Source organism: Miscanthus floridulus, chromosome 17 (assembly GCF_019320115.1).
Source record: "Miscanthus floridulus cultivar M001 chromosome 17, ASM1932011v1, whole genome shotgun sequence".
NCBI lineage: Eukaryota > Viridiplantae > Streptophyta > Magnoliopsida > Poales > Poaceae > Miscanthus > Miscanthus floridulus.
The window spans coordinates 95,475,431-95,500,711 of record NC_089596.1 but is presented as its reverse complement, the minus strand read 5'-3'; the positions used below and the strand labels follow the sequence as shown (position 1 = coordinate 95,500,711).

General features: G+C 41.2%; 2 protein-coding genes across 2 annotated transcripts; both read right to left on the bottom strand.

Annotated features, from left to right (window-relative positions):
- Positions 1 to 20,726: 20,726 nt before the first annotated feature.
- Positions 20,727 to 21,655, bottom strand: LOC136518935 (protein S40-1-like). Its single transcript, XM_066512619.1, has one exon. It carries the CDS (start codon positions 21,501 to 21,503, stop codon positions 21,051 to 21,053), a length of 453 nt encoding a protein of 150 aa, XP_066368716.1. The 5' UTR covers positions 21,504 to 21,655; the 3' UTR covers positions 20,727 to 21,050.
- A 704-nt stretch (positions 21,656 to 22,359) lies between these two features.
- On the bottom strand, positions 22,360 to 22,776 carry LOC136516025 (uncharacterized). Its single transcript, XM_066509444.1, has one exon. The coding sequence runs from the start codon at positions 22,774 to 22,776 to the stop codon at positions 22,360 to 22,362; it is 417 nt and encodes a 138-aa protein (XP_066365541.1).
- Between the last annotated feature and the right edge of the window lie 2,505 nt (positions 22,777 to 25,281).

The following is a 25,281-nucleotide window of genomic DNA, read 5'->3' as shown; positions in this document are numbered from 1 at the left end:
ATTGCTCCGAGGTGAAAGCATGTCTGCATGTCATTGAAGTCAAAGATAATTTTCCTGGCTGGGCTTCCAAATGTGCCAGTGGGGAAGCATCCTTGTACGAGGTCTATGCTCGTTGGGAGAACACGCAAGAACCAATCATGGAACCTTCTCATTCTAAGTGGTAGGCGCTGGATGTTCCGGTTTGGTAGGAAGGGCTTGCCTCTTTCATATATATTTCGGGTAATCCTTTGACCATTTGATGGCATCAACATTTTATACTACTTTGTTGTTTGGTGAAGTTTGCTAGTGACGGCCTCCTCAGAAGCCCGTGATGTGACTTTTTAAACTTGATTCTCAGGGTTGAACTGGTCATGGGAATACCACTTGTGCACCAACGAGACGTCTTTCGTCAGAACATAAATTGGTCTTATGGTGATTGGATGCTTCTTTTGAAGTTTCCATTTAGGCATGTCCTCTTCTTCTTGTGCATCACCTTCTTCAGGAGGCACTCATTGTTCATATATCGGCTGTGCTTATTGAGAAGACTGTGGCATCTCATCATGCACTTGCTCGGTACGAGTTGGAGAAGGTTGTGGCTTATCAGGCACATGCTCGCTAGGAGGCGAGGAAGAATGTGGCATCTCAGGAATGTGGTGGTCACGAGATAGTGAAAATATCTCCCTGGCCTCAACAACTCACTCCAAATTTGGGAGAGGGGGATGCAGCGAAGAAGCAGTCAATATAATGTCCCATTTGTGCCAGAGGATGAACTGCCCCATCACGTCTCCGAGTAACACCAGCCCCTTGGGAGTTGCGTAGTCTATTCTCCACTGCATGAACTCGGGCTTCACGGTATGCACCTCGACCCTAGTGTAATCTGGCGGTATCTTATTATTATGGTGTAAGCCACCGAGAGGATGTGCCACACCCGTTGCCACCTCCATTATAATGTTCTGTCGGCTACTGAGAAACACCAAGGTGCAACTAGTTGGTTCCCATATGCGATCGATGGGGGTTGTAGCTGCAGCGGAACCTTGGTTGCTAGGAACTTTCGTAGGGCTGCCAACTAATGCCAGTTCTCTTGGCGGCGTCATTAATATCCATGGCTCCGTAGACAGTCCTTGCTCCTCCAGCGCCTTCGCAACTGGAGCCTTCACTTAAAGCTCAAGATTAGTCTCCCTATCTCTGCTATGTTTTTTGTACATGTGCCTGTCCTCTTTGAATCCTTGCTTCCAAGTCATCCTTTTCCCTAGCCCCCTGGTGCGGCCTATGTGCTCCTTGTTTTCCAAGCCAAGGCTAAGCTCATCCCTCTCTCTAGAAGGATTGAATGAGCCCTTCTCATTGTCTTCAACATATTTCAGTATCCTTGATACTGTCTCTTGGGTCTCCGGCTTATCAAACTTAAGATTACTGCCGGATGATTCTGTACTCCTCACATATATCTAATTCCTTGAGCGTACCTACAAATTCGTCACATCGATATTTCCAGCAGTTGTGGCCTCTTCGTCCATCTTCCACAACTGCTCTTCCTTGGCATAGTAGCCACCGAGGCCTAGATGATGGTGGTGTTTGTTCCTCTTCGCCAGCTCGGTGTTACGAGCACTGAGCTCCAATGTCTCCAGTGAAGTCTTCTGAGCCACGAGCTCCTCCCATTGACTAGGAGTTATGTTGCCGAACTTGTTGAAGTGAGTTAACCCCTTTTTGATATACTTCTTGTTGAGCTCCGACCTCCAACGTCGGAATGACTCTCCCATCATCCTAAAAGCATTTTTTTACCAGTTCATGCTTACCCTCCGAAAATCTAAAATTAAGCTTTAGCTGCCTATCCCATAGTTCATCATTTTTCTTCTCTGTTACCTCTTTTTAGTTAGGGATTGCTAGGTTTAATTTATCTCTTACTAGGGCCCTGATCGCATTACAGAATCATCCTCTTAATTCCTTTGGCTCAAGGATCTCCCCTGCTGGCCCGACCTCCGTTATCACATAGCATGCCTTATCTGGATATTGATTTGCTTTTCTATCCCCTCATTTTCTCTTAGGCTTGGTAGTCATGGTTGTGTCTTGAGGTTGTGGAGCAGAGGCCTCAATGTCCATCTCTGTGGCTGTTGCCTCTGCTCTCCTTTCCTCTACCCCGTCTTGTCCAGCGAGATGTCGCGGACATCGACGTCGTCTTTTCCGAGTTTCAGGAGGGACTTGTATATATGATAGGTCAAAGTGTTAGCAGAGGTAACACAGCCAAAGCTTTAGCAAAATTTACAAGCTAAGGCTTTTTTCCTACCTCCTCGTTCGAATCAAAATCCTTGTCTAAATCTTCCTCCGTTGGCCTCCTTCTGGCTTCACATGGGAAAGGATCCTCAGGACTTACATATCCCTCTTCTGAGTCCTCATCATCATCATCATCATCTTCTTCTTCTTCGCCTTTAACAGCCTCTCCTGCTCTTCCTTCTGCTCCCCTTCCTCCTCGCCACACTACTCCTAAGTAAGCATCACTTCTAGATCATTTTCTAACTCATTATCGAACTACTCCTGAGTAAGCTAGTCCTCTAGTGCTTGCTCCTCATAGGTTGGCTGCTCATCATGCTCGGGGCATCAGGCTGCACTGTCTGGTGTCCGTCACATTATTTCGTGCTTTGTTCTAATAGATGCAAGAAAATATGCTTTAGGTACACGAGAAGGTATAAGAAATCAAAAAGGTCTATAAACCAAAGTAGTCTTATAAAACAACAATTTATCAAAAAATGAGTAGTAGCAGTAGTAGAGGCCTTAGAAACATGTCAATCATCATCTGATCATGAACTTGGAGCATCAAGGCATCATAATAGAGAAGAGAGGAGAAGGTAATATAGGGGCAGCTGCTAATGATGCCAAGTTCCTCACAAGTTCTTGATCATCAGCTCATATTTCATATAATGTATGGACTTGGACAATTTCATCATCGGCAAAACAAAGGAGAGGAGAGATTTGGCAAAAAAAGCAACAGCTGCTTAGCAAACATAGAGCAGCAGCTGATGGCAAAAGACAGGACAAGTCCTGGGCGAGTCCTGGGAGATTTAGCAAAAAAAGCAACAGCTGCTTAGCAAACATAGAGCAAGTAAATACATAGGGAATAGTAATGCATAGTACCAAGGATTTAACACTGGAAAAATAGCAACCAGTAGTACTAGTAGTAGGACAATAGTAGTATTAGTAGTAGGACAACAATAGTAAGTAGTAGAAGTAGTTGGAGTAGTAGTAAGACAACAATAGTACTAGCAGTAGTACCAACAGTAAGCCAGTAACTTGCAAGTAATTGGAACTGAGTAGGAATTGAAAGTAATTGCCAAAGAATAGCTACTAATGATGAAATGTGTTTTTCACAGCTACTAACATGGAACAGTGAAAACTTCCTAATAATAATATTGTAGGAATCACTTGATAGATGAAGCCAACTACATGATGTTTTATGAAAATGACAAAGCTGGTGTACAGCTTTTAAAGTGCTCAAACCCTAAGGCTATCAAACAAGCATCCATTATTCTTCATTTCATTTTATCCGAGAACTACAACCAAAAAATAGTTGAGCTGATAGTGGTGCTGCAAAATTTGAATTTGAGCAATGGGCCCGGGAGTGCAAACGGTAGAAGCAGAAATTTAGAACAATTTACAGTTCATGTAAACCACAATTTAGAACAAACATTATAATATCTATTTTGGAACTACTCAATGCATTTCTGGAGGACCTAAGCAATGTGTCAACTTCAAAAATTCTAAAAATCATAGAGCAGATCAGACAGTGTGCTCTTCACAGGTATTTTCCAGGCAAGCATGTGAGGTGGTGATTTGGTCAAGGAGTATAATGTTTGGAATTTAGTCCCAAGTTGTAGCTTAACAATTGCATACAAAACTAATTGTGTCATCAGATTACTAAGCACTGGTAAAATTTCATATCCAGAACTAGAATACCCTAATATTACTACAGCACTGCAAGCCATTGGTTGTTACCTTCTATCATCATAGGATAGAGGTATTGTCAGCAAAAGTATGTAAAACAAAGTGGTCAACTCTAGTCATGATATTAAGGTCAACTGCAAGGTTATCGAACAAGCCATGTCTCACATATGACAGACACCAAATGAGGCAATTGGCTATACAACAACGCAAGTTATCACCTTAGAATGAAGCATAGCAATAGAAAGGTAAATCATTTCTCCAGCTCATGCAATATAAATAGATACACTACTTTGAACTGTCCTAAAGCAAGCTTATTCCAGCAATTGTATTGCTTTAAACTAGGATTTGCTTCTATAGTATTAAGGTAAAGTGCAGCTGGTAATGAGCCAGTTCCATCGCCTGATTGGACTTGTGCCCGGACGGTCACTAAAAACCAATAGCATGCACGTTGCATCAAAATAATTGGATCGGACTAGTATAGTGCCAGGCAAGTACAGAAATAGCTGAGGAGGATTATTGGCCTTATTGTTTAGCTTTCATGACATTCCACAAAGCATGCAAATATTTAACTTCGATACTATATCACCTGTGTGCCCGTATTTGTTCCCTACTATTTATCAAACAATTGTGTTTTGATGTAGTAATGCACTTGCTGCTTGTAATTCTAATTCTGGCATAACAAGCGAACTAACACATACCTCAAATGCTAAAGCAAAATCGCTGGTCTCAGGGATAAAAAGCCTAATTCTTAGCAGGTATATGTCTTACATGTAAGAATGCATGCACCATGAGAAAACTGCCAAAACAATAGTCACATTGCATCAACAAAAAATGGCCACCAATATATATAGTGTTGTTGGTGTTACAAGAAATTAAAAAAAATGCCAGCTCACCAGTAGTCAGTAGACTAGAGGAACCAGGGCACTATGGAATGATGTGGCTGAAACATGGCTTCACTATTGAATAGGAGGCAAAAAAGGAAGTCCCAATTTGATATTCTTGAAATGAAGGAACAAAACATTACAGTAGCACAATCCATTGGTAGGGGTGGCAGCTATAGCTAACTCCATGAACACTTTCTGGTCATGTTTGAAATTTTTTGCCATAGTAGGCAAAAATGACATATGCTCAGTTGAAACATAATAGAGGCATCATAGGCAGTAACAATCATAGAAAATGACATATGCTCAGTGTTTAGGTTAAAAAATGGCATCATAGGCAGTGGTACATGCTGCTAGGGTACATCACAAGCATCATAGGCAGCTAGGGTGGTTCATCATAGGCAGCACAGATAACAAGAAGATGGGACACAAAAAACTATTGTAGGCATCACACGAAGTTGCTGTGAAATATCTCTCAATGCAAGGGCTGGCCTGTAGGCTAGCTGCATCTGTGGGCTAGATGGATGGATTGAAGATAGATAGATAGATGCAAATCGATGAAAGCAAGTATAAGATGTTGATAAGATAAGGGTTAGTTTAATCAATTTGCCTCAGATTTAATTATCTTTTCATTTGACCTTGAACTTGGAGCTTAAGAAACATAGACAGCAACAAACCTCAAACAGATAGTAGAAAACCAAGATCATAACAGGCATGAAACCATGAGAGACATCCAGCTAGCCATCAGATTATCACAACCACCCAGTTGTTGCTTGGGCATGGATGTCTCACATGGTTTGATGATAGCCATGAGAAGCATAAGCAGAAGGTAGAAGAAATAATGCTCTAGTACCTCACAAGTCCAAGGTCATCAATGTGCATAATCTATTACTCAACTAGCACTGTTATCTTCATAGGCATGAAAAGGATCTCACAATTGTATCAGCCTCAGTCAAAAAAATAGTGGACATCATAGGCATAAAAAAATACAGGCCTCAGCTAACTACAAACTAACTTATGATCATCTTGCAAGCTAACTGCAATCATCCCAGGTGGCAAATAAGAACATAAATTGCTGAGGTAAGTTCATGGCTCCCATGGAAGCGTGGGACACGTCCATCCTAGCCATTAGGTAGGCATGCCTACAACAGTTACCTGGGAATGGACGTATCCCATGGTTTGATGAAAGACATGAGATAACATAAGAAGACAAAAAAGCACCAATAGGAAGAATACCCACAACCACCTTAGATTGCTATAGTTTGCATCATCGGCCGACGGAACCAGAGAAGCAACAGCGGAGGACGAACCAAATGGGTGTGTGGAAGCAAGTGATCATACCAATCTAGAAAGCAATTTAAGACTGAAGCACCATAATAATATAGTGTTGGTGATGCAGAAACAATGGTAGAAGTAAAAAAATCTTTGTTGTGGAATGACATTTTCTATCTAAAGGATGAAGTTAATCTAAATTTCTTGGTTGTCACTTTGTCAGGTCCAGAACAATGAAGAGCTAGTAAATTTTTGGCATTCTATTGTCATCATATCTTTTTGCTGGTAGTATGCACTGATTTCTGTCATTGTGCTAAGGGAAAAGACCATCTCATTAATCATTATATAGTAGTGTACTTGTGTGCCTACATTCATTAGTAAACAGTGCTCCTTTGTGGTTACCAGTGGCATGAAATCATTTCTTCTCTGTGTTTTGTGCTAGACAATTATCTATATAATTATCGGATAGTCAATGCTTTTCTATTATTTATATTAAGTTCACCTTTTGTACATATCAGTGAGCTTTGTTCATTGCATTTCCTCATTAAGTTTACAATTAGGGGTCATGGTTCTTACCTTAAACTGGTTTTGGTGAATACAGGTTTCATGTTGATAAGATGTCATATGCATATGTATATGTGAAATTGAATAAAGGTCAAACAATGGATGACATGAGTGAGGGTTTGCTGGAAGACTGTGCATAGCTTGTCAAAGCTAATTCCATTCAAGGTTGGACAAACTACAAAGAGACAATATTATATCATAGATTTTGGCATTATCTTTTCTTGTAAGAATGTGGAATATTATACAAGCTATAGTCTGACACATGTAATGATTTCTTTATTTTGGTGTAGGTAATAAAGTCAATAACATTGATGTAGTTTATACTCCATGGTACAATTCGAAGAAGACCTCTTCAATGGATGTGGGTCAAGTTTGTTTTCACAACCCTAAATTGGTGAGAGCTCATCAACTTTTTTTCTGTTCACTATTTTTACAGTAGGATTATGTGCATATGCTTTTGGCTGTGGATCAAAATGTGTAATACATGCTTCTGATAAGGTTCCTTAGTCTAATCTTATGTACTAAAATAGTACCGCTGCATCGTCGAATTCAATTTCTCATCAGCCGTTTATATTTAATCATGGACAGTGCATTAGAACTTAAGAAATTAAACACCGTTCTAAACAAACAACTAAAGTGGTGGATAATAAACACTAAACATCCCATGCACAATAGCATGTTGTTCTCCTCCTCTAAATTGCTACGAGCATACACTACTCACTCCATCAAAACAAATCTCATTTGTTCTATGAATCTAAACAAAACATGCAAAAGTGTGGAGCATGGATCGAGCGAAGGTCTAAGTCGAGTTATTAAAATTCAAAATGGTTGCCATAAATCTAAACAAATAGTAGGAAAGCATAGACCATGGATCGAGTCAGGTCGAGTTATTAAAATTGAAAACGAAATTGAGGAGCATGACGTGGTATGTATGATACGAAAGCGAGGAGCAGTACATACCAGATCCGATGAGGACTCGACTCAAGAGAGAAGACGCAAGCCGAGACCAGGACAGAGTTCCTTCCCTTCCCTTGCTGCTGCCACCGGCAAAAGATGTCGATGAAGGCAAAGACGGTGGCAGGAGTCGGTGCTGCAGGCTGACAAACAGTGGGCGCTCACGACGGCGATGAGGCTGAGATCCAAAAGCAGAGCTGTTGTGGTGGGTGTGGACCTCTCCTCGATTGCTCAGTTGGAGGTGGATCAGGGGAGGTATGGCATGACGGAGGTAGGGCATGGAGGCGGTAGAGGTAGGGTACAGAGGCAACGGAGGGAGAGCGCATGGGCACCAGGGCACTAGGGCCGTCGGGTGGAGAGAGCACGTGCACTGACAACGGAAACTCTAGTTGTCGTGGGAAGGGGAATGACGGTGGAAACCCTAGCTGCCGGGGGGAACGGTGGCACGTAGGGCAGGAGACGGACTGGGGGTTGGAGGTGGATCGGGGGAGGTACGGTGCGATGGAGGTAGGGCACGGAAGCGGTGGAGGTAGGGCACAGAGGCGGCGGTGGTAGGGCACAGAGCCGGCAGCCTGCTGGTGTCATGGAGGAGAAGAGCGTCCAGACTTAAAAAAAATTCTACCTGCTTGCGGGCTCTGGTTTATATATCGGAGTTCATTTGTAGGGGCGGCTCCTGAGTTAGCTGCCCCTACAAATCGATTCGTAGGGGTGGCTCCTGAGTTAGCCGCCCCTACAAATATTTTTCAATTTATTTTAATTACTAATTCAGTAATTCATTCATATATAAATAACACAATGTAAATTTATATATTAGTTTTTTTATTATTCTATATATATAAATATATGTATATATAAATAATTTTATTATATATATAGATATAATTCTATATTTTCTTCATTACAAAAACAGTGTTTTAAAAATTGAAATTTTGAATTTCAAAACTACTAATAGAATTTTAGCACATGAAATGACCTCAAATGAAAATTTTGTAAACATCAAAGTTGTAGAACCCATCAAGATGTACAACTTATATTTTGGTCATATTTTCATTTGACAAAATTTAAAAAGTTTAAATTTTGAATTTCAATAAATGGCAACTTCAAACAAGATTTTAAAACCTTAAATGATTTTAAATAAGAAAGTCATGAACATAAAAGTTGTTTAACACAACACTATCTACAACTTTTATTTTGATCATCTTTTCATTTGACTAAATTTAAATAGTTCAAATTTTGAATTTTAATAAATGATAACTTCAAATAAGATTTTGAAACCTTAAATGATTTCAACTAGAAAAGTCATGAACATAAAGTTGTTAAACTCATCACTATCTACAACTTTTATTTTGATCATTTCTTCATTTAACAAAGTGTTAGTAAACATTGTTCACAAATCCGCATATAACTCATAATTTCATAAACTATACGAGAGACATGTTAATTTGTGAATAATGTTTACTATCACTTTGTCAGATAAAAAAATAACCAAAATAAAAGTTGTAGATCTTGATGAGTTATACAACTTTGATATTCATCACTTTTTCAGCTGAAATCATTTGGTGTTTCAAATCTTGTTAGAACTTGTTATTTTTTTAAATTTGAAAATTTAAATTGTTCAAACTTTGTCAAACGAAAAGAATGACCAAATCAACACAGTAACTTGATAGGGCATGATTTTAAAAAAAAATTAAGAAAAAACCATCACATTTAGAGTTAGTATGACGGAGAAAGACTTGTTATAAATTTTACCTAGAGATTAAAAAATCACAACTGTTCATGATGATCAATGATGAAAAAGTATGATTTCTCTTTTTAATCTGTGGCTAAAACTTGTAACTAATTTTTCTTCCTCATACTAACTCCAAATGTGATGGTTTTTTTAAAAAAAATTCTAAAATCATGCTCTATCATTTTAGTCTAGTCATCTATCTTTGTCACTAATTTCGAACAATTCAAATTTTGAATTTCATAAAATGATATCTTCAAACCTGATTTTGAACGAATAAATGATTCCAGCTGTAAAGGTGATGAATATAAAAGTTGTTGAACACATCACTATCTACAACTTTTACTTTGGTCATCTTTTTATTTGATAAAATTTGAACAGTTCAAATTTTAAATTTCAGAAAATAACAGTTTCAAATCTAATTTTCAACCACTAAATGATTTCAGGTATAAAGGTGATGAATATAAAAGTTGTTGAACACGTCACTATCTACAACTTTTATTTTGGTCATATTTTTATTTGATAAATTTTGAATAGTTCAAATTTTGAATTTTAGAAAATGACAGCTTCAAACCTGATTTTCAACCACTAAATAATTTCAGCTGTAAAGATGATGAATATAAAAGTTGCATAACTCATCAAGATTTTCTATTTTTATTTTAGCCATTTCTTCATTTCATAAAGTGTTAAGTGATTTCATAAAATTTTAGTAGTACTAGAGTGGATGTTGAAATAAATTCATCTGGATATTGCAAAGGGTAGTCTCACACACATGTATAAATGTAGTCTCACACACATACATAAATATATAGTCTTAAACATATACATAAATATATAATCTCACACGCATACATAAATGAAGTCTTACAAACGCACACTTACACAAACACTCCACGTTTAACAAATAGCTAGCCCGCTGTAACGACTTTTCCCTTGACACCTTTTTGTTTCCATGGCAATATGTCTTTGGACATGTTCTTTTCCACAACACTGATCATCTTAGTAAAATCTGTGAATAGCAACATCTCATATTAGTTATTGTAAGCTTCAACATCATCCACGCCATCAACTCCGATAATGTGTTGTTTCTCGGAGGCAACCACGTGTTTTGTCTTCTTCTTCGGGGGGGAGGTTACTTTGTGGGCTAGACATATAGAAAACTTATGTGACACGTGAAGCGAGCACCCAAGGGTCATCTTGGTAGCCTAGATTCTCAAGGTCAATGACTCTCAATCTGATCTCGTTCAGTTGGTGTTGTTTGATCCAGCGGCATCGAAATAGGGCCACCATTATATCCCTTCCATAGTCAAATTTTCATATCTCTTCGATGATGCCAAAGTATTGGATCTTTTACCCCAATCCATCAAGAGCCTCTATTTGAATGTTGTTGTTTTGGTTTACATATTTACTATCCTTTGTGTGGGTATAGTATGTATACCCATTGATGTCATAAGTATTCCAAGATGTCACTTGTCTCGATGGCCCCTCTGTCAACCTACTGATGGTAATAGAGTCTATGGTTTCTCTAGACGGTATGTTTTGGTCATTCAACCATGTAGTTAGTCGTTGCTTGTGCTGTTTCATGACCCAATCATCCGAACGACCATTCTCTCCGCCATAATGATAACCAAGTGTTCATCAATGTACGGTTGCATCAGTTGTGTATTCTACAAGACACTATAATGTGTCTAACTTATTTCTTTGTAATCATGGTCGATGAACACTTTTCTACCACCGGTGCCCTTCCTAGCCAGCCTACCTTTGTGATGAGAATCGGGTCTACCAATCTCTTTTTGTACTTTTAGGTACTCTTGATAGCACTCGACGACTTCTTCAGTACTATAACCCTCTATCATGGAGCCCTTTGGGTATGCTTGATTATGCACGTATCGACTTAGAACCGATATGAAATGCTCGTAGGACCATATTTCATGCAAGTAGCAAGGGCCCAATGCCTGTATCTGATGAACCATGTGAATCATGAGATATGGCATTATATTAAAAAAGCAGGAGGTAAACATATCTCTAGTTGGTTTTGTGTCTCCACCATAAATTCATGTAGGTCACTCAGCTCTTGCTTGCCAATCGTCTTCTATGAGATCTTCGAAAAGAAGTAGCACATGCGGGTGATGGTCATTTTCAAGAACTCTGGCTTTATAGCCCTAATTGCAATAGGTAGAAACACAGTCAGCATCACATGACAATCGTGAGCCTTGCAGTACGTTGTTGACAAGTCCTTCATTGACACTAGCTTCTTCACATTCGCTAAAAACCCAATCGGAACTTTGACCCCCTCAGGAAAGTGCATATAGCTCTCTTCTCGTCTGGTGTTAGCTTGAAGCATGCCATGGGTAGAGTGTATTTTCCATTAGCCTCACGTACTGGGTGAAGCTGTGGCATCATGTTTAGCTGCACCATGTATTTTCGTGATTTCAGACTATCCTTTGACTTGCCTATGTCCATCAAGGTAGCAATGAGACTCTCAAAGACATTCTTCTGCACGTGCATAGCATCAATGGCCTGAGGGACCTCCAAGTCTAGCCAATAAGGCAGATACTGAAAGAAGATCGATTGTTTCTTAAAAGGTACACCTTCGATAGGAAGTGTGCTTCTATCTCTGTTCGTCTCATCCGGATTCTTCTTTCCATAAACGACGTGTATGTTTTTCACCATTCTGTACACGTGTTCTTCGTTATAACGTCTCTTCGGAGGGGATTCAATCTCTGGGGTGTTGTTATAAAATCTAAAGAATAATTTGATATGGTACTTGTGACTTGTCTTTAAGAAGCATCGGTTCCTTAGGTAAACTATCTTTTTGGATGCATCCTGGTACACCCATGTAGTATCATCCAATCCAAACCTAGTTGTTTAGGGCCAGAAATAAGAATAGTGAGGAGAATGTACTTTCTCTTCTAACACAACCACGTTGGGATATTGTACATGGTCAAGATCACTGGTCAAGTGCTGTGGTCGCTCATCCTTTTATTGAAGGGATTCATTCCATCGGTGATCAAGCCAAACCGTATATTCCTTGGGTCATTGTTGAATTCTTTGTGCTTCCCATCGAACCTTTGTCACTGACTACAATCAGTTGGGTGTGTAATATTATCATCATCTGCCTTGCGCTCATCATCCCACCATGTCTTGACTATGGCTTCTTTAGGGTTTAGGAAGATACGTCTCAAGCGGGCGGTCACTGGCAGGTACCACATTACCAAGGCAGGAATTCTTCTCTGCTTTATATCGTTGCCTAATGGAGTGTCCTCTAGGGGCTGAGATTCTTGTACCACCTTTTTTGTACCCTTCTTATTCCTCTTTTTCCCTGTGGCGGCTTTGTCCCCACTGTAAAGGTCATTGTTCTTGTACCGGCTAGCCCCACACCGGGGACATTTATCCAGTGACTTGAACATTTTGCCATGAAAAAGTATACAGTGATTGGGGCATGTTTGGATTTTTTCAACCCACATTGTCAATGGACTTATGACCTTCTTCGTTTGGTATGTGTTGGCAGGAACTGAGTTTGGTTGTGGCAGCACCCATGATAGGAGACGTAATAGATCATTGAAACTACAGTCTGAGCAGCCGTACTTAGCCTTTAGGATGAGTAGCTCAAGCACAAAACATAGCAATGTCCAATGTGTCGGACAACCCTTTTCAACACCATACACAGTCTTCTTCGATGCTTTTGTCACCCTTTTCTAAATTTTCTAGACATTTCGGACTCTTTAGTAAAATCTGTGGTTCAAGGGCTCGAATCATGTCCTCCAAATCATCTTTATCCCTGACACGTGCTCCACCATCATTATTGGCACCACCTTCGTTGTTACCATCCCAACCACCAGTATCACCACCTTATTCATTACCAAACTCAGGATCCATTCGTGCATCAAGCTCTGCTGAATATTAGGACAAGGATTCTAGGGTTTCGTCGTTGTATTCCTCCTCATCCTCATCGTTAACAATAACCGTTTCACCATGATAAATCCACACTATGTAGTCCTCAATAAATCCTCGCATAATCAAATGTGATCTGATGATATTCACATCTGTCCATGCCATACGGTTCTTGTAATCTTTATAAAGACAAATAATTATATCCTTATTCTCTATCAACGTCGTTGCATGTTTCTTTGTGGCTTCAGTAAATTTATCCACCTCTTCACGGAAACCTGCCTTGAACCTTAACGAACCATACATCCAAGAGTTCATGTACTCCATCTTTTACAACAACAACAAAACAAATATTAAAGGACTACTTATTCATATATATATAAATGAATCAAATTAATTATTACTTGAGAATAATTGTATATACTTCAGATATATATATATATGAATATAAATCAAATATAATTACATGAAGCATACAAACACACCATGGTAGAGGAAAATTAATTAATGCCCTATTTATCCATAAATAATTAAAATACATATTTGTTGATTACAATAAACAATTTCAAAGACAATAATTAGCAACAATTATATTTTACCCAATATCTTTCATGCAAACCCTAGTCCAATTTCATCAAACATAAATTTACAAAAACAAAATTAATAAAAAAAACAAACCCTAGATCTAGATCTACATGCACATAAAATATCCATAAAACTAACTAATTGTTCACTAAAATCAAGAAACATGGATCAAATAAGGGTATGATCTTGTTCCCCTACCTAATTTATCCAAGTACATTCAAAACTTGAGTCTAATTTGTTTTATAAGTAGCTCAAGCACCATAGAAGAGAGAGAAAAGCAAAACTCTAATTACTCACTAATCAACTATTAAAACTTTAAAAAAATGTGGAATAACATTTTCTTATCTTCTACAACCTCTCCATTAAAGAATTTGAGACCAAACCTTTCTCCCTTAGTAGAGTAATTTTTTAGAGATGCCCAAGGTCTCTCCACCTTTCTTTTATGGACTGGAGTGATTGACCCGAGAAAAAAGAAGGTGCTGCAGTTTGTTTTATATGTGGATCATTTATAGGGACGGCTGGTGATTGAGCCGCCCTATAAATCGCAGATATTTATATGCATGGCATTTGTAGGGGCGACTCAATCACCAGCCGTCCCTACAAATAGCAACACTGGAGGTGGCTGGTGAGTGAGCAGTCCCTATAAATCCAACTCATTTGTAGGGGCGGCTCGTATCACCAGTCGCCCCTGCTGTTTTATTTGTAGGGACGGCTGGTCTCGTGGCTCCCGAGCACGTCACTGTAGGGGCGGCTCCATCATCAAACGCCCCTACAAAGAATTTCTTCCGTTGCTACAAATCATTTTTCACGTACTGTTAGGCTTGTATGGCCCTGTTCGGCTTACCTTAAAGCCCGCTTGTTCGGCTTTTTTTTTAGCCGGAACAATATTTTTCTCTCACAACAATTCAATCAGAACAGTGTTTTTTAACCAGTTTCAATCAAGTTTCAATAAGCCGAACTGGGCCTATATTTAAAGAAACGTAGGGCAGGAAGCTGCATGTTATTTTCAGAAGCATGTCTTTGACGACTGCTTCAAAATATACAGTGAACAAAGGAACAATGACTGCGTACCAGAACTGGATCCATGCATTTGTTGCCATCTATGATCTATCGCCACAGTCTGCAGCATCCGAGCACCAGCGGAGGGACAAAAGGGCAGTAGACCTGTCTGAAAGTTTACTCCCAGCACATTCAGGACTTTTAACCATCTGAGTTTAATCTTAACGCCCATGTGCATGTAATTAACCGTTTTGTTTTTACGGTGCCGTAGTAGTAGTCGTCATATAGTAGCACTACTCGGCTGGACATGTTTTTTACCCTGAAATTGAACGGTAGAACTACTATTGAGAGATGGTAGCTGAGTCTGAAAGTTTTGGGGGCATCGGGGAGCGTGGCTGGGAGATTTGTCCGGAACGGCGACCGTTGTTGCTCTAATTCGGTTGGCGGGGAAAACGGTTGATACTGATTTATTATGAGAAAAAAATATTATTATTTTACTGAAACGGTATAACTGATAAGTTTAACCGAACACGGCCAACAACTCATCCAGACAGACGACATGGGATTAATTTCTGCAGTGGTATGTGTGCGGCGTTACCGCTACGACAAGCAAGCCGGTCGCCCTGGCTCCCTGGATTTCCGGCCTCGGAAGCGTCCGTCCATCAATTGTTTTTTGGCAAAGCAATCCATTTTGCATTAATTAATCGGTATGTTCAGTTTTTTCCCCTCTTCTCTCCGTGGGGGATATCGCTTTTGTTTCAGTTTTCTTCACGGACCTGCAGTGGAGCAACGCGCGAGCGCGGGAAGTGGTATTTTGTTTCAGTGTTCTTCACTTCTGGCAAAGTGGGCTAGGCCCAGCACTCGCAATAAAGGCCATGCGGCCACGTAACTTCAACATTGGCCACGTCCTGGGCCTAGCCCACGATGCCGCAGGCCGATGACCGCCCAAATTTGCATGGGAATGTTACCGATTTTTTTTTTATTTTTAGCCCTTATTTTGAAAAATATTCACAATTAAACCCCTGAGGATTTTAATTCTATTTTTGGGTCCACAGGTTCTGCGCCATGACCCACGGCGCCGAGATAACATGTTTCGGCGTCATGACCTTTGGCGCCGAGGTTCGAACCAGTTGTGACGTGGCAACAGATATGGCGCTGACGTGGCTGAATCTCGACGCCAGAACACATGGCGCCGAGGCGGATCAGATACGGATGGATATCACTTATATTACATTTATTTTTCATATTTTTGTCCGGATTCAGATTCGAATACGGATAGTGTCAACCATGGCGGATAGGATATCATTGGATATCGACATAATAAATATGTGATTTGAGTATTCGGATACGTATACGGTATCGGATGTTGAATAATCGGACTTAGATACGGACAGATCTGAACTCCTCTAAATGAATTCGGTCTCGAATACAGTCAGAAAATATCCGTAACATTTTCACCGGTTCCAAAAATAATAAACGCACCCAGTAATAAAGCCTCTGCTCTAGCATACTCCTATATGCTATGCGACTCTAGCTAAGTACTCTTGATGGCCTCCATGCAGCGGCACAGTGCGCCAGCGAGAGGAGGGCCGACGCCTGCTGCCTCGGTGATCCTCCCTGCGCGCAGTGTGAGCCAGTGACTCATTTTGTTGGTGGACCAACTGCCAACTGTATGCATGCATACTCCAACTAAATAGGCCTTATTTAGTTGGCAAAATTTTCTGGAAAACGGTACTGTAGTACTTTCATTGTTATTTAACAATTAGTGTCTAATTATAGTCTAATTAGGCTTAAAAGATTCGTCTCGTGAATTTCGTCTAAACTGTGTAATTAGTTTTATTTTTTATTTATATTTAATGCTTCATGCATGCGTCCAAAGATTCGATGTGACGGAAAATCTTGAAAAAATTTGCAAAATGGGAAGAACTAAACAGGCACATAGTGCATTTACTCCTACAACATACACTCATCTTTTCATTCTTTAGAGTATTATTAATTTACATTGCAAAAATAAAATATACTATCTCCATCCAAAATAAATATATAATTTTAGTCTTAAAAGTTTATAAGGTATTTTGTATATAATTTACAGAGGAATAGTTTATAAGGTATTTTGTATATAGCAATAATCATTTTTTTTAATTTTTTATCAATAATTTGACCAATATTTTTTAACTAAATAAACCTTTTGATGCAACCGCATTCATGGTGATCAATTGTATACCAACATTTTGTAAATTGACTTGAATGTTGACCAGGACTATATAGTGCACAACTATAGATGAATGTGAAAGATTTCTACTCACTTTAATCAACCTCGGGTGAAAAAGCATGCACTTCTTTTAAAGATGGAGGCAGGAGACATGCATGCTGCCTGCGTGTCAGGTTGCGTGCATGCTAGGAGGGTAGCTGCCAAAATGCTAGTGTTTGATGCATGCCTACGCTAGGGGTTAACGATGTACACTGCAAATGTGTAAACTTGATCAATTACATAACATACTCCTGGTATCTAGTGACAACTACTTTAACATAACCTAAAGCTATAATTTATTTATGTTTTTACCCTTTTATCGAATTTATAAAGCTATAAATTTTTTTTGAGATTTTTTTCTTTCTGCTGTAAAGCACAACAGTATTACTCACAAATGCTAAGTGGTTGTACGGGTCTATAAAAACAGCCTTTTAACAACTTTCTCCGTTCCTTTTTTTAGTATCGTATTATATATCAAGGGATCAAACATACTTGGACTTTAATAAAATATACAAGAGATTATCTCTGTCTCAAAAAGAATACAACTACATGTTGCATGGCAATTAAAGTGGTTCACGTTTGATCAAGTTTCTAGTGAATATTATTCTATTCACGACTCTAAATCGATATATTATAAAAATATATTTTGTAATTGATCTGATACTATTTATTTAATATCATAAATATCGGTATTTATTTATTTATATTTAGTTAAATTTAAGATAATAAAATATAATATTATATTAGAACTGTATTCTTTAATAAACGGACAAACACTTTGTGCTAGTAGGCCATCAGAGCTAGCTATTGCATGCACGCTGTTCTTAGGCTACGAGCTAGTGCTCGAACTAGCATCTACGGATGAGGCTTTTGACTCCTTGGGGTTCGTTCGCAGAGAGGATGAGAGCCCACGAAAACATGCTATGACATGTCTTTTTCCTCATATGTTACGTGCCGGACTTCGGCGTCAAGATCTACCGCTACCAGGCTGTTCGCCTGGTGCTCGTAGAATTGTATACAAATGTGGATTATTATTGTTGTCTGATTTGATATGAGAGAAAAATAATGTTTTGATTGAAAATTTACGATTATTTACGACCAAACGAACAGGCTGTATAGCGTCGAGGCCGGCGTCATAATTGGTGACGCCGAGGTGCCACGTCTGCGTCCCGCCATCTGCCACGGCAACCCGGAGTTTGATGCTCGGCGCCATGGCTCGGGGTGCCGAAACATGTTACCTCGGCGCCCTTAAGTCACGGCGCAGAGCTCTGGGTCTACAAACGAAGATAAAGGCTCGGGAGCCTAGATGTGAATATTTTTCAAAAAAAAAAGACTAAAAAACAAAAAAATCTGATTACCATGTTGCTGCGTGTGCGTGTAACAGCAGCTCGTGTGTGTGAGTGTGACAGCAGCTCGTACAATTCTGTTTAAAAAGATTAAGCCTTATTCCAAAAAAGAAAGGAAAAAAAACTCATGCATCCGTACGAGTTCATGGCGTGATGACATCTACAAATTCCCATTCCTATGGAAGCGCATGCGTGGCCGGTTGCTATCGGAGCCCTGACCTTTTCCTCCGGGCTCGCGGAAATGCATTCCTTCAATCCATCCATCACTGGTGCCTCTTGGACACGCAAGCTGCCTAGCTTGGCTGCCCAAGTGCCCAAAGACCAAGAGAGACCCCCAAATTATCAGCCAACCGCAAATTGGAGAGAAGGGATTGCTGGAAAGGAATTGCACGTTTGTTGTTGTTGCACGTCTGATGACTACCTCCTCCGTCTTGAGATACAATGATTTTTTCGGTCATCCGCAATCAAACCATCTAAGCTTAACCAAATTTGCTGAAAAAGTCTCAACATCTATCAGATAATAAAAGTGGTAAATTAAACTTGGTCAAGCTTAGAATAATTTGGCTTAGGAGTTAGGACAACTGCAAAAAACCGAGTATATTCTAGGTTAGAGGGAGTAGCTGTGCAGATACTCTAAGCAGGAAATTTTCTAGCGTAAGAATTATAAGAGGCCATTCATTAACTAAAATATCTTAAGTTATCAGTACACTTTGTATCTTCTCATTTTGGATATCAACCCGGTTCACAAATACTAGTTTTACTACTAATATTTTGTTATGATATATTTGTAATCAATGTATTAAATATCAGGCTAAACTATATATAAACTATAGCAGGATATAACGACGTCTATTTTATTTAACTGTTTTTACATAAAACATGAAGATTCTTAATTAAAAATTAATTATGAAGACATGGAACTAATTAATTTCATGAAAATAAATACTCAAATCAATGGCGGAACCAGCGATTTTGATTAGGGGGGGCTGGACAAATATGATGACATCTTTAAGTGTGATAAAATATACACAAGTGTATCTCTCAACAACTTTTTATATATTTTTACACTATTTTAATAAAAATGAGTGAATAGTTACTTTGTTGTGCTGTAAATTCAAATATCTATAGGGGTATTAAACAAAATCTACTGTGCTAGGGGGGCGGCAGGGCCCTGCTGGCCCCTCCCTGGTTCCGCCACTGACTCAAATACATGTTTAGGTCCTATTCATCACTTCACATTTGTTCAGTCAATCAACATACTCGTGAATATAACCAACACTCAACAGTAAACAAACTAATTAACTATTCAATGTTTCAATACACCATGCGTTAAGTAAAAAACACAATGGATAGGCATATAATGTAGTTATCTATTGTAGTGAGTGAATATTTGTCTCGGTCATAGAGGCGCTAAATAAATTCATGGCTAAATAGCAGTGTTTAGCAATGCTAAAGTTTTCTTAGCTATAATAGTGAAAACAATTGGCAATATTGGCATGCCTTTAAAGAAGGTACAGGGACCTATTCAGATCCACATCTGAAACAAATGTATTTGTATTAGTTTTAGCAACCCGCTCGAAAAGAAGACTCAAAATCTTGAATTCGAAACTGTTGACTTAATTAAGACCACAAAAATGAAATGATTTATGTAGGAGGGAGTAGCCAATCAAGCGTAGCTGTGCCATTTGAGTGTAGCTCAACTGGCTAGATTTTTTGTGGTGGAACTACGTACATGTTCACCCGGATTCAAGTGCCTGACTTGATGCAGGAGTTCGTATTTTTCTATATTTATTGTAGAATATAACACTACTTTTTTTCACATGTAGAAGTCGTGCTCGTTGGCACCGATGTTTATATATATGATGACTTCGTCAATCTTAAAATCTTCCGGCACCTTTTTTTGGAGGCGCTTACTGAAGTGAAGTGTGTGTATGCGTTCATATGAATAAGGGTGCGTATATACGTGTGAGCATATGTATTGTGTTTTGGGAAAAAAAAAAGATCATGCCTAGGTCCCGTTCGGCTGGCAGAATCTTGGTTGAAACTGGCAAGTTACTGTGAGAGAAATACTATAGCGGCTGAAACTGACTGAATCTCCGAAGGAGAACCAGCCGTCTGATTCGCTGGAACCAGACCAGCAAACAAGACCAGCCGGCTAGTTCGCTGGAACCAGACCAGAGAACTGGCTGGTTCGCTGGAACCAGACCAGAGGAGAACCAGCCGGCTAGTTGTTTGCCACTTTGCCTTTCGGGCAAATGCTTTTATTGGACTAGGGTCTAAGGACCAATAATACTGTACTACAGAGTTCAAACAGTTCATGGAAAGTGAAACCAGCTGCTTACGTGTTTTCACGCAGCTCATTTTTTTTTCCTCGTCTTATGATTAGCCGAAATGCTAACAAACTTACAGCGCTACAATATACAACATTGATGCAGTACAATAGCAGCTGGCATTTTAATTATTCTTTTCAACTTTCACCCCCTCATCAGTTTCTTAGCTAGCTATGTACAATTGTACATTAAATTTTACATTTTACATGAGCTAGCAAATTATCACACGAATCAACCGAGTGAACAGTTCGTCATCTTCTTCTACCCTTCTGGCTTCTGCTACGGGTGCTTGGCTTGCTGCAAACTTGTTGATCCATGCGACGCCAAACATATACTGCATGTTCATTCCTCGATGAATCTGGTCATCTTGAGCACGAGGTTCCTGACATCGCGGAGGTCCCGCCCTTTGAGCGTCCTTCCTTTGCCGGCGCACATGGAGTACGCCGCCGTCCGGCCACCCACCACCAGCCTCCTCCGTGCAAGAAGAACGTGCGGCGGCACGATCACCAAACCGTCGCTAGTAGTCCCTTTCGCATCGTCGGTACGACGACCTTCTTCTTCGTCGGCGGCGGCGTCGGTTTCTTGATCTAACGTGGTGGTGTAATACTCCGACGCCGGCCAGGGGCGGCACCGCCGCTTCCGGCGAGAGATCTCGACCGGAGCGGTGGCTGCTGGCCGCGGCGCGGCCGACTCGGGACGAACTGAACAAGGAATAGGCTCCGCCTCGCCGCCGTTGCCACGGTCGTCGGAGCCGGCTGCAGGCCATAGGATTTCATCTTCTTCGAATTCCTCCATGATATGATACGATACGATGATGGCCTCGCCGTCGAGGACGGGCAGGGATGGACGTCCATGGCTGGCTGAATATATAGCGGTGTGCTTTGGAAGGAGACGGTGGCGTGTCTTGGCGAGCAAGCACTCTTCCTTGGGTGGGAAGACTACTGCAATGGCATTAGCGGGCACTGTGTTGGGTATACGCGACAAGCGGCCTGTTCGCTGGTTGGTTTCTGAGCTGGTTTAGGCTGGCTGGTGCTGGTTTGTTGTGAGAGGAAAACACTGTTGACTAGCTGGTTTGGGCTGGCTGAAACCAACAAGCGAACAGGCTGAAGGAAGGAAGGAGCGAAGGGGCCGGTTGATTTGGAGTGCGGTGCACCCCCTCTCGTGAGCTGCCACCTGGTATCTGCGGATGCTCCTCTCTGCCAGTTGGTTTGATGCTCGTGTAGTGTGAAGAAGAGAGATCAAAATATTGGCCCCCATTCTTTTCGCTGAAAAAAATAAGTCGAAATACTGTTCTGGCTGATTTGTTGTGAAAGAAAAACACTGTTTTAGTAAAAAAACAAGTTGAAAAGACGGATTACAAGAGAACCGAACAGGGCCGTCGTGCAGAACTTTGATTAGCAGCAGCACACAGTATCAACTCAGCTTGACAGAATTGTCACACGGCACTACTACTATTTATTGCTAGTATTTACAGATGATTAATTGTGTGCCGGAGCCGTCAAGAGAAAGGTAATAAGAGTCGTCTGGTTCAAATAATCCAACGCCCAAATCGGTAGCCTCCCATGTACTGATTTCCATTTAAATTGACCGTGAGTACAAATCGAGCTAGGTACACGGTACACCACAAATCCACCGTGCACGTGCGGCTACGTCACCCTTCAATGAAGCCGGTCATCCGGAGCACGTAGTCGCGGAGGTGGCGCAGGTCGCGTGCCCGCTTGCACGGCGGGCCGACGGACGCCCGCACCGTCCACGCCGCCGCCTCTGCCTCCTCCTCCCGCCGCCAGCCGCCGGCCGACAGCAGCAAGTGTGGCGGAACGATCGCGCTGCCGTTGTCGTCGTCATGGTCACCGCTGTCGTCCCTCGGCCTGCTACAGCGCCAGGAGCGGGCAGCCTTGGGGCCGGGAACGTCCACGGGCCGAGAGCGCGCTGCAGACGCGTCGGATGGCTGCGCCGGCTGCACTGGCAAAGGTGACAGGCTCGGCGGCGGCGGCGGCGGCTCGTGCGTGTGGCAGGTCTCCGGCTCCGGCCACAGCACCTCGAACTCGTCGAGCTCTTCCATTGCCATGGCAGAGATGGCGGAAGGGCAGAGGCCGAGAGCACCGAGCGAGTGCGGCAAGAGCCGTACTTATACCGCGAAATTAAACCCCCAACGGGGTGGATCGGCGACTGCTAATTTGCTAGTCGTGTCTCGCGTCTTAAGCTCGGAATCGTGACGGATTTCGGCGAGAGCGACCGTGATGCTGGCAGGGTGAACTCCGCACGCCTAGCCAAAGGGACGGCGGCGAGTGGGGGGTGATCCCGTTGGCGCCATATCCCCGCGGACGCCGGACGCGGCGCCGGGAGAACACGCGTTTCCCAGCGACGCAGGCTACACGGCAACGCGCAACGGTGCTGACGATGCGCACAGCGCACGCCGTGTTGCCGCGTCGGAAAGGAACCCATCCTATTTGGTGGTTTGCGTATGCAAAGCACTGCGGCCACGTCTGAGATGCATGCAACAACGGTTCCATCAGGTGTTTTGGGCGAAAATTGGGAAGACCGGGTTTCCTATGAAATTTGCGTATTGCTAATGGTTGATTGCGTGGGCAAGTGGTGGTAATATGGCTTCGCATATAGCATGTTTGGTTCGCTACTTAGGGGAGCTTGGCTCGCATATACCAGCCAAGCTGCACAGGGACGGGCTCAAGACATGCAACAACTTGTTGTTTCGTTCATTAAATCTGGAGAACCAGGCTGGAATATCATTTTATTTGGTTCACTGCACTAGAATACGTCATTAAATTGAAATGAAAATAGTACCAAGAGAATATTTACTTTGTTTAAATCGACTGCATACTAATTAATTTTATCACATTAAGTCTTAATCTATTTCGAAATATACTAATATACCATAAAACATACTAATTGTTGGTTGATATCATATTTGCTTGCTAATATATTGCATCCCTAGAACCTAGTAGCTATGAGAAATGTTTCATTTTTGTTTCCCAAAAGCCAGACTCAGGGCTGCTTTTGTATGGCGAGACATTAACGGCTTGTTTGGTTTGACCTTGCCTGAGGTGCTCCGAGCAGGTACGCCCAGGCGTTGAAAACGAGACACCTGGGATGGATGTCTGAGTCAGACAACTTTATCGGTCCTTGAACCCGTTCGGCTGGGCTGCTCCTACTGCTACAGTAACCGAAATCAGCCGAGCAAGCAGCCCATCAGCCAGCAGCAGCCGAAGCAGTTAATCCAATTCAAATTTCTGACCGCAACCAATTCAATTCAAATTCCGGCGGGAATCAACAAATGGTGCCACAACTTGTGTGCAGATATCAAACTGATAAAAGAAAACCGACATCTGCAATCTTCATCTAGCCAACTGCCCATTACAATGGTTAATTAGTCATCACCAAATATTTCCAAATGTCTACAGTCCTCTACCTCTACAGTAGCCATTACAACAACATTACAACAGTCTACAGTCTACAACCTCTCAAATACCACAATATTACAACACATTGAGTACTCTACTAATGGCACAGCTACAACATATTGCAAATTGGCATAAATGGAGACTTTACAAAATCTGTAGCCAGACATCACGAAGGCAGCCAGACATGCATTCCAAAGATAGCAGTAGTGAACAACAGCAGCAATCAAATGCATGCAAAGGCCTTGTTTAGATTGGGGTTAGGAATCAGTATTTGGCACTGTAGCACTTTCGTTTGTATTTGACAATTATTGTCCAATCATGGCCTAACTAGGCTCAAAAGATTCATCTCGTAATTTACAATCAAACTGTGTAATTAATTATTTTTTTTATCTACATTTAATACTCCATGCATGTGTTCAAAGATTTGATGTGATGGAGAGAGAGTGAAAAAACTTGCAATCTAAACAACGCCAAAGTCTCCAGGACGTAGAAGAGGCTCACCTCTCTAGGCATCAAGGATTTTGGGATGACCCTGCAGTCAAGAAAAGAGGGGAAACAGAAAGGCACATCAGTTTATTTGTAGCATAAGCAGTCGAGCAGGTGAAAACAGCATACCATGGCCTTTCCCATTGCAGGAAACTGGGAAGCCAGGGCTAGCTCAGGCTAGGCACGCCACAGCAAGAGCCTCAGGCCATCTAGAGAGAAGCAGACTAGGAATTCATGGTAGATATATTTCCCAGCCCGGTCTGTAACCATGCTGAGCTACATAGGCAAACTGACTGTCTCCATTGAAAAATAAAGCTTTTGTTTTAATTCTACCAAGAATACGCTTCTGCTACAGTCGATACTTGTTTTAACAAGAGCTGGATCTACGAGTTTCAGATGTGTGCTAACAGACACTTAGTTTGCCCACATTATTAACAACAAAGAAATGGTATTGCGGTTACCTGCAACCAGAAGAAAAGCCCACGCAAAAGAGCGAATTGCTCAGCAAGATCTGAAATTCAACAAACAAAGAGGTGTCAGTTAGTACTGTAATCACATGCGTGCGTCTCAGGCCACTTAGAGACAACATAGCATAATAGGTAAGTTAAACATAAACCGACTGAGAAGCCAACACAACTCATCATCGATATAAGTGGTACAACAGCCTC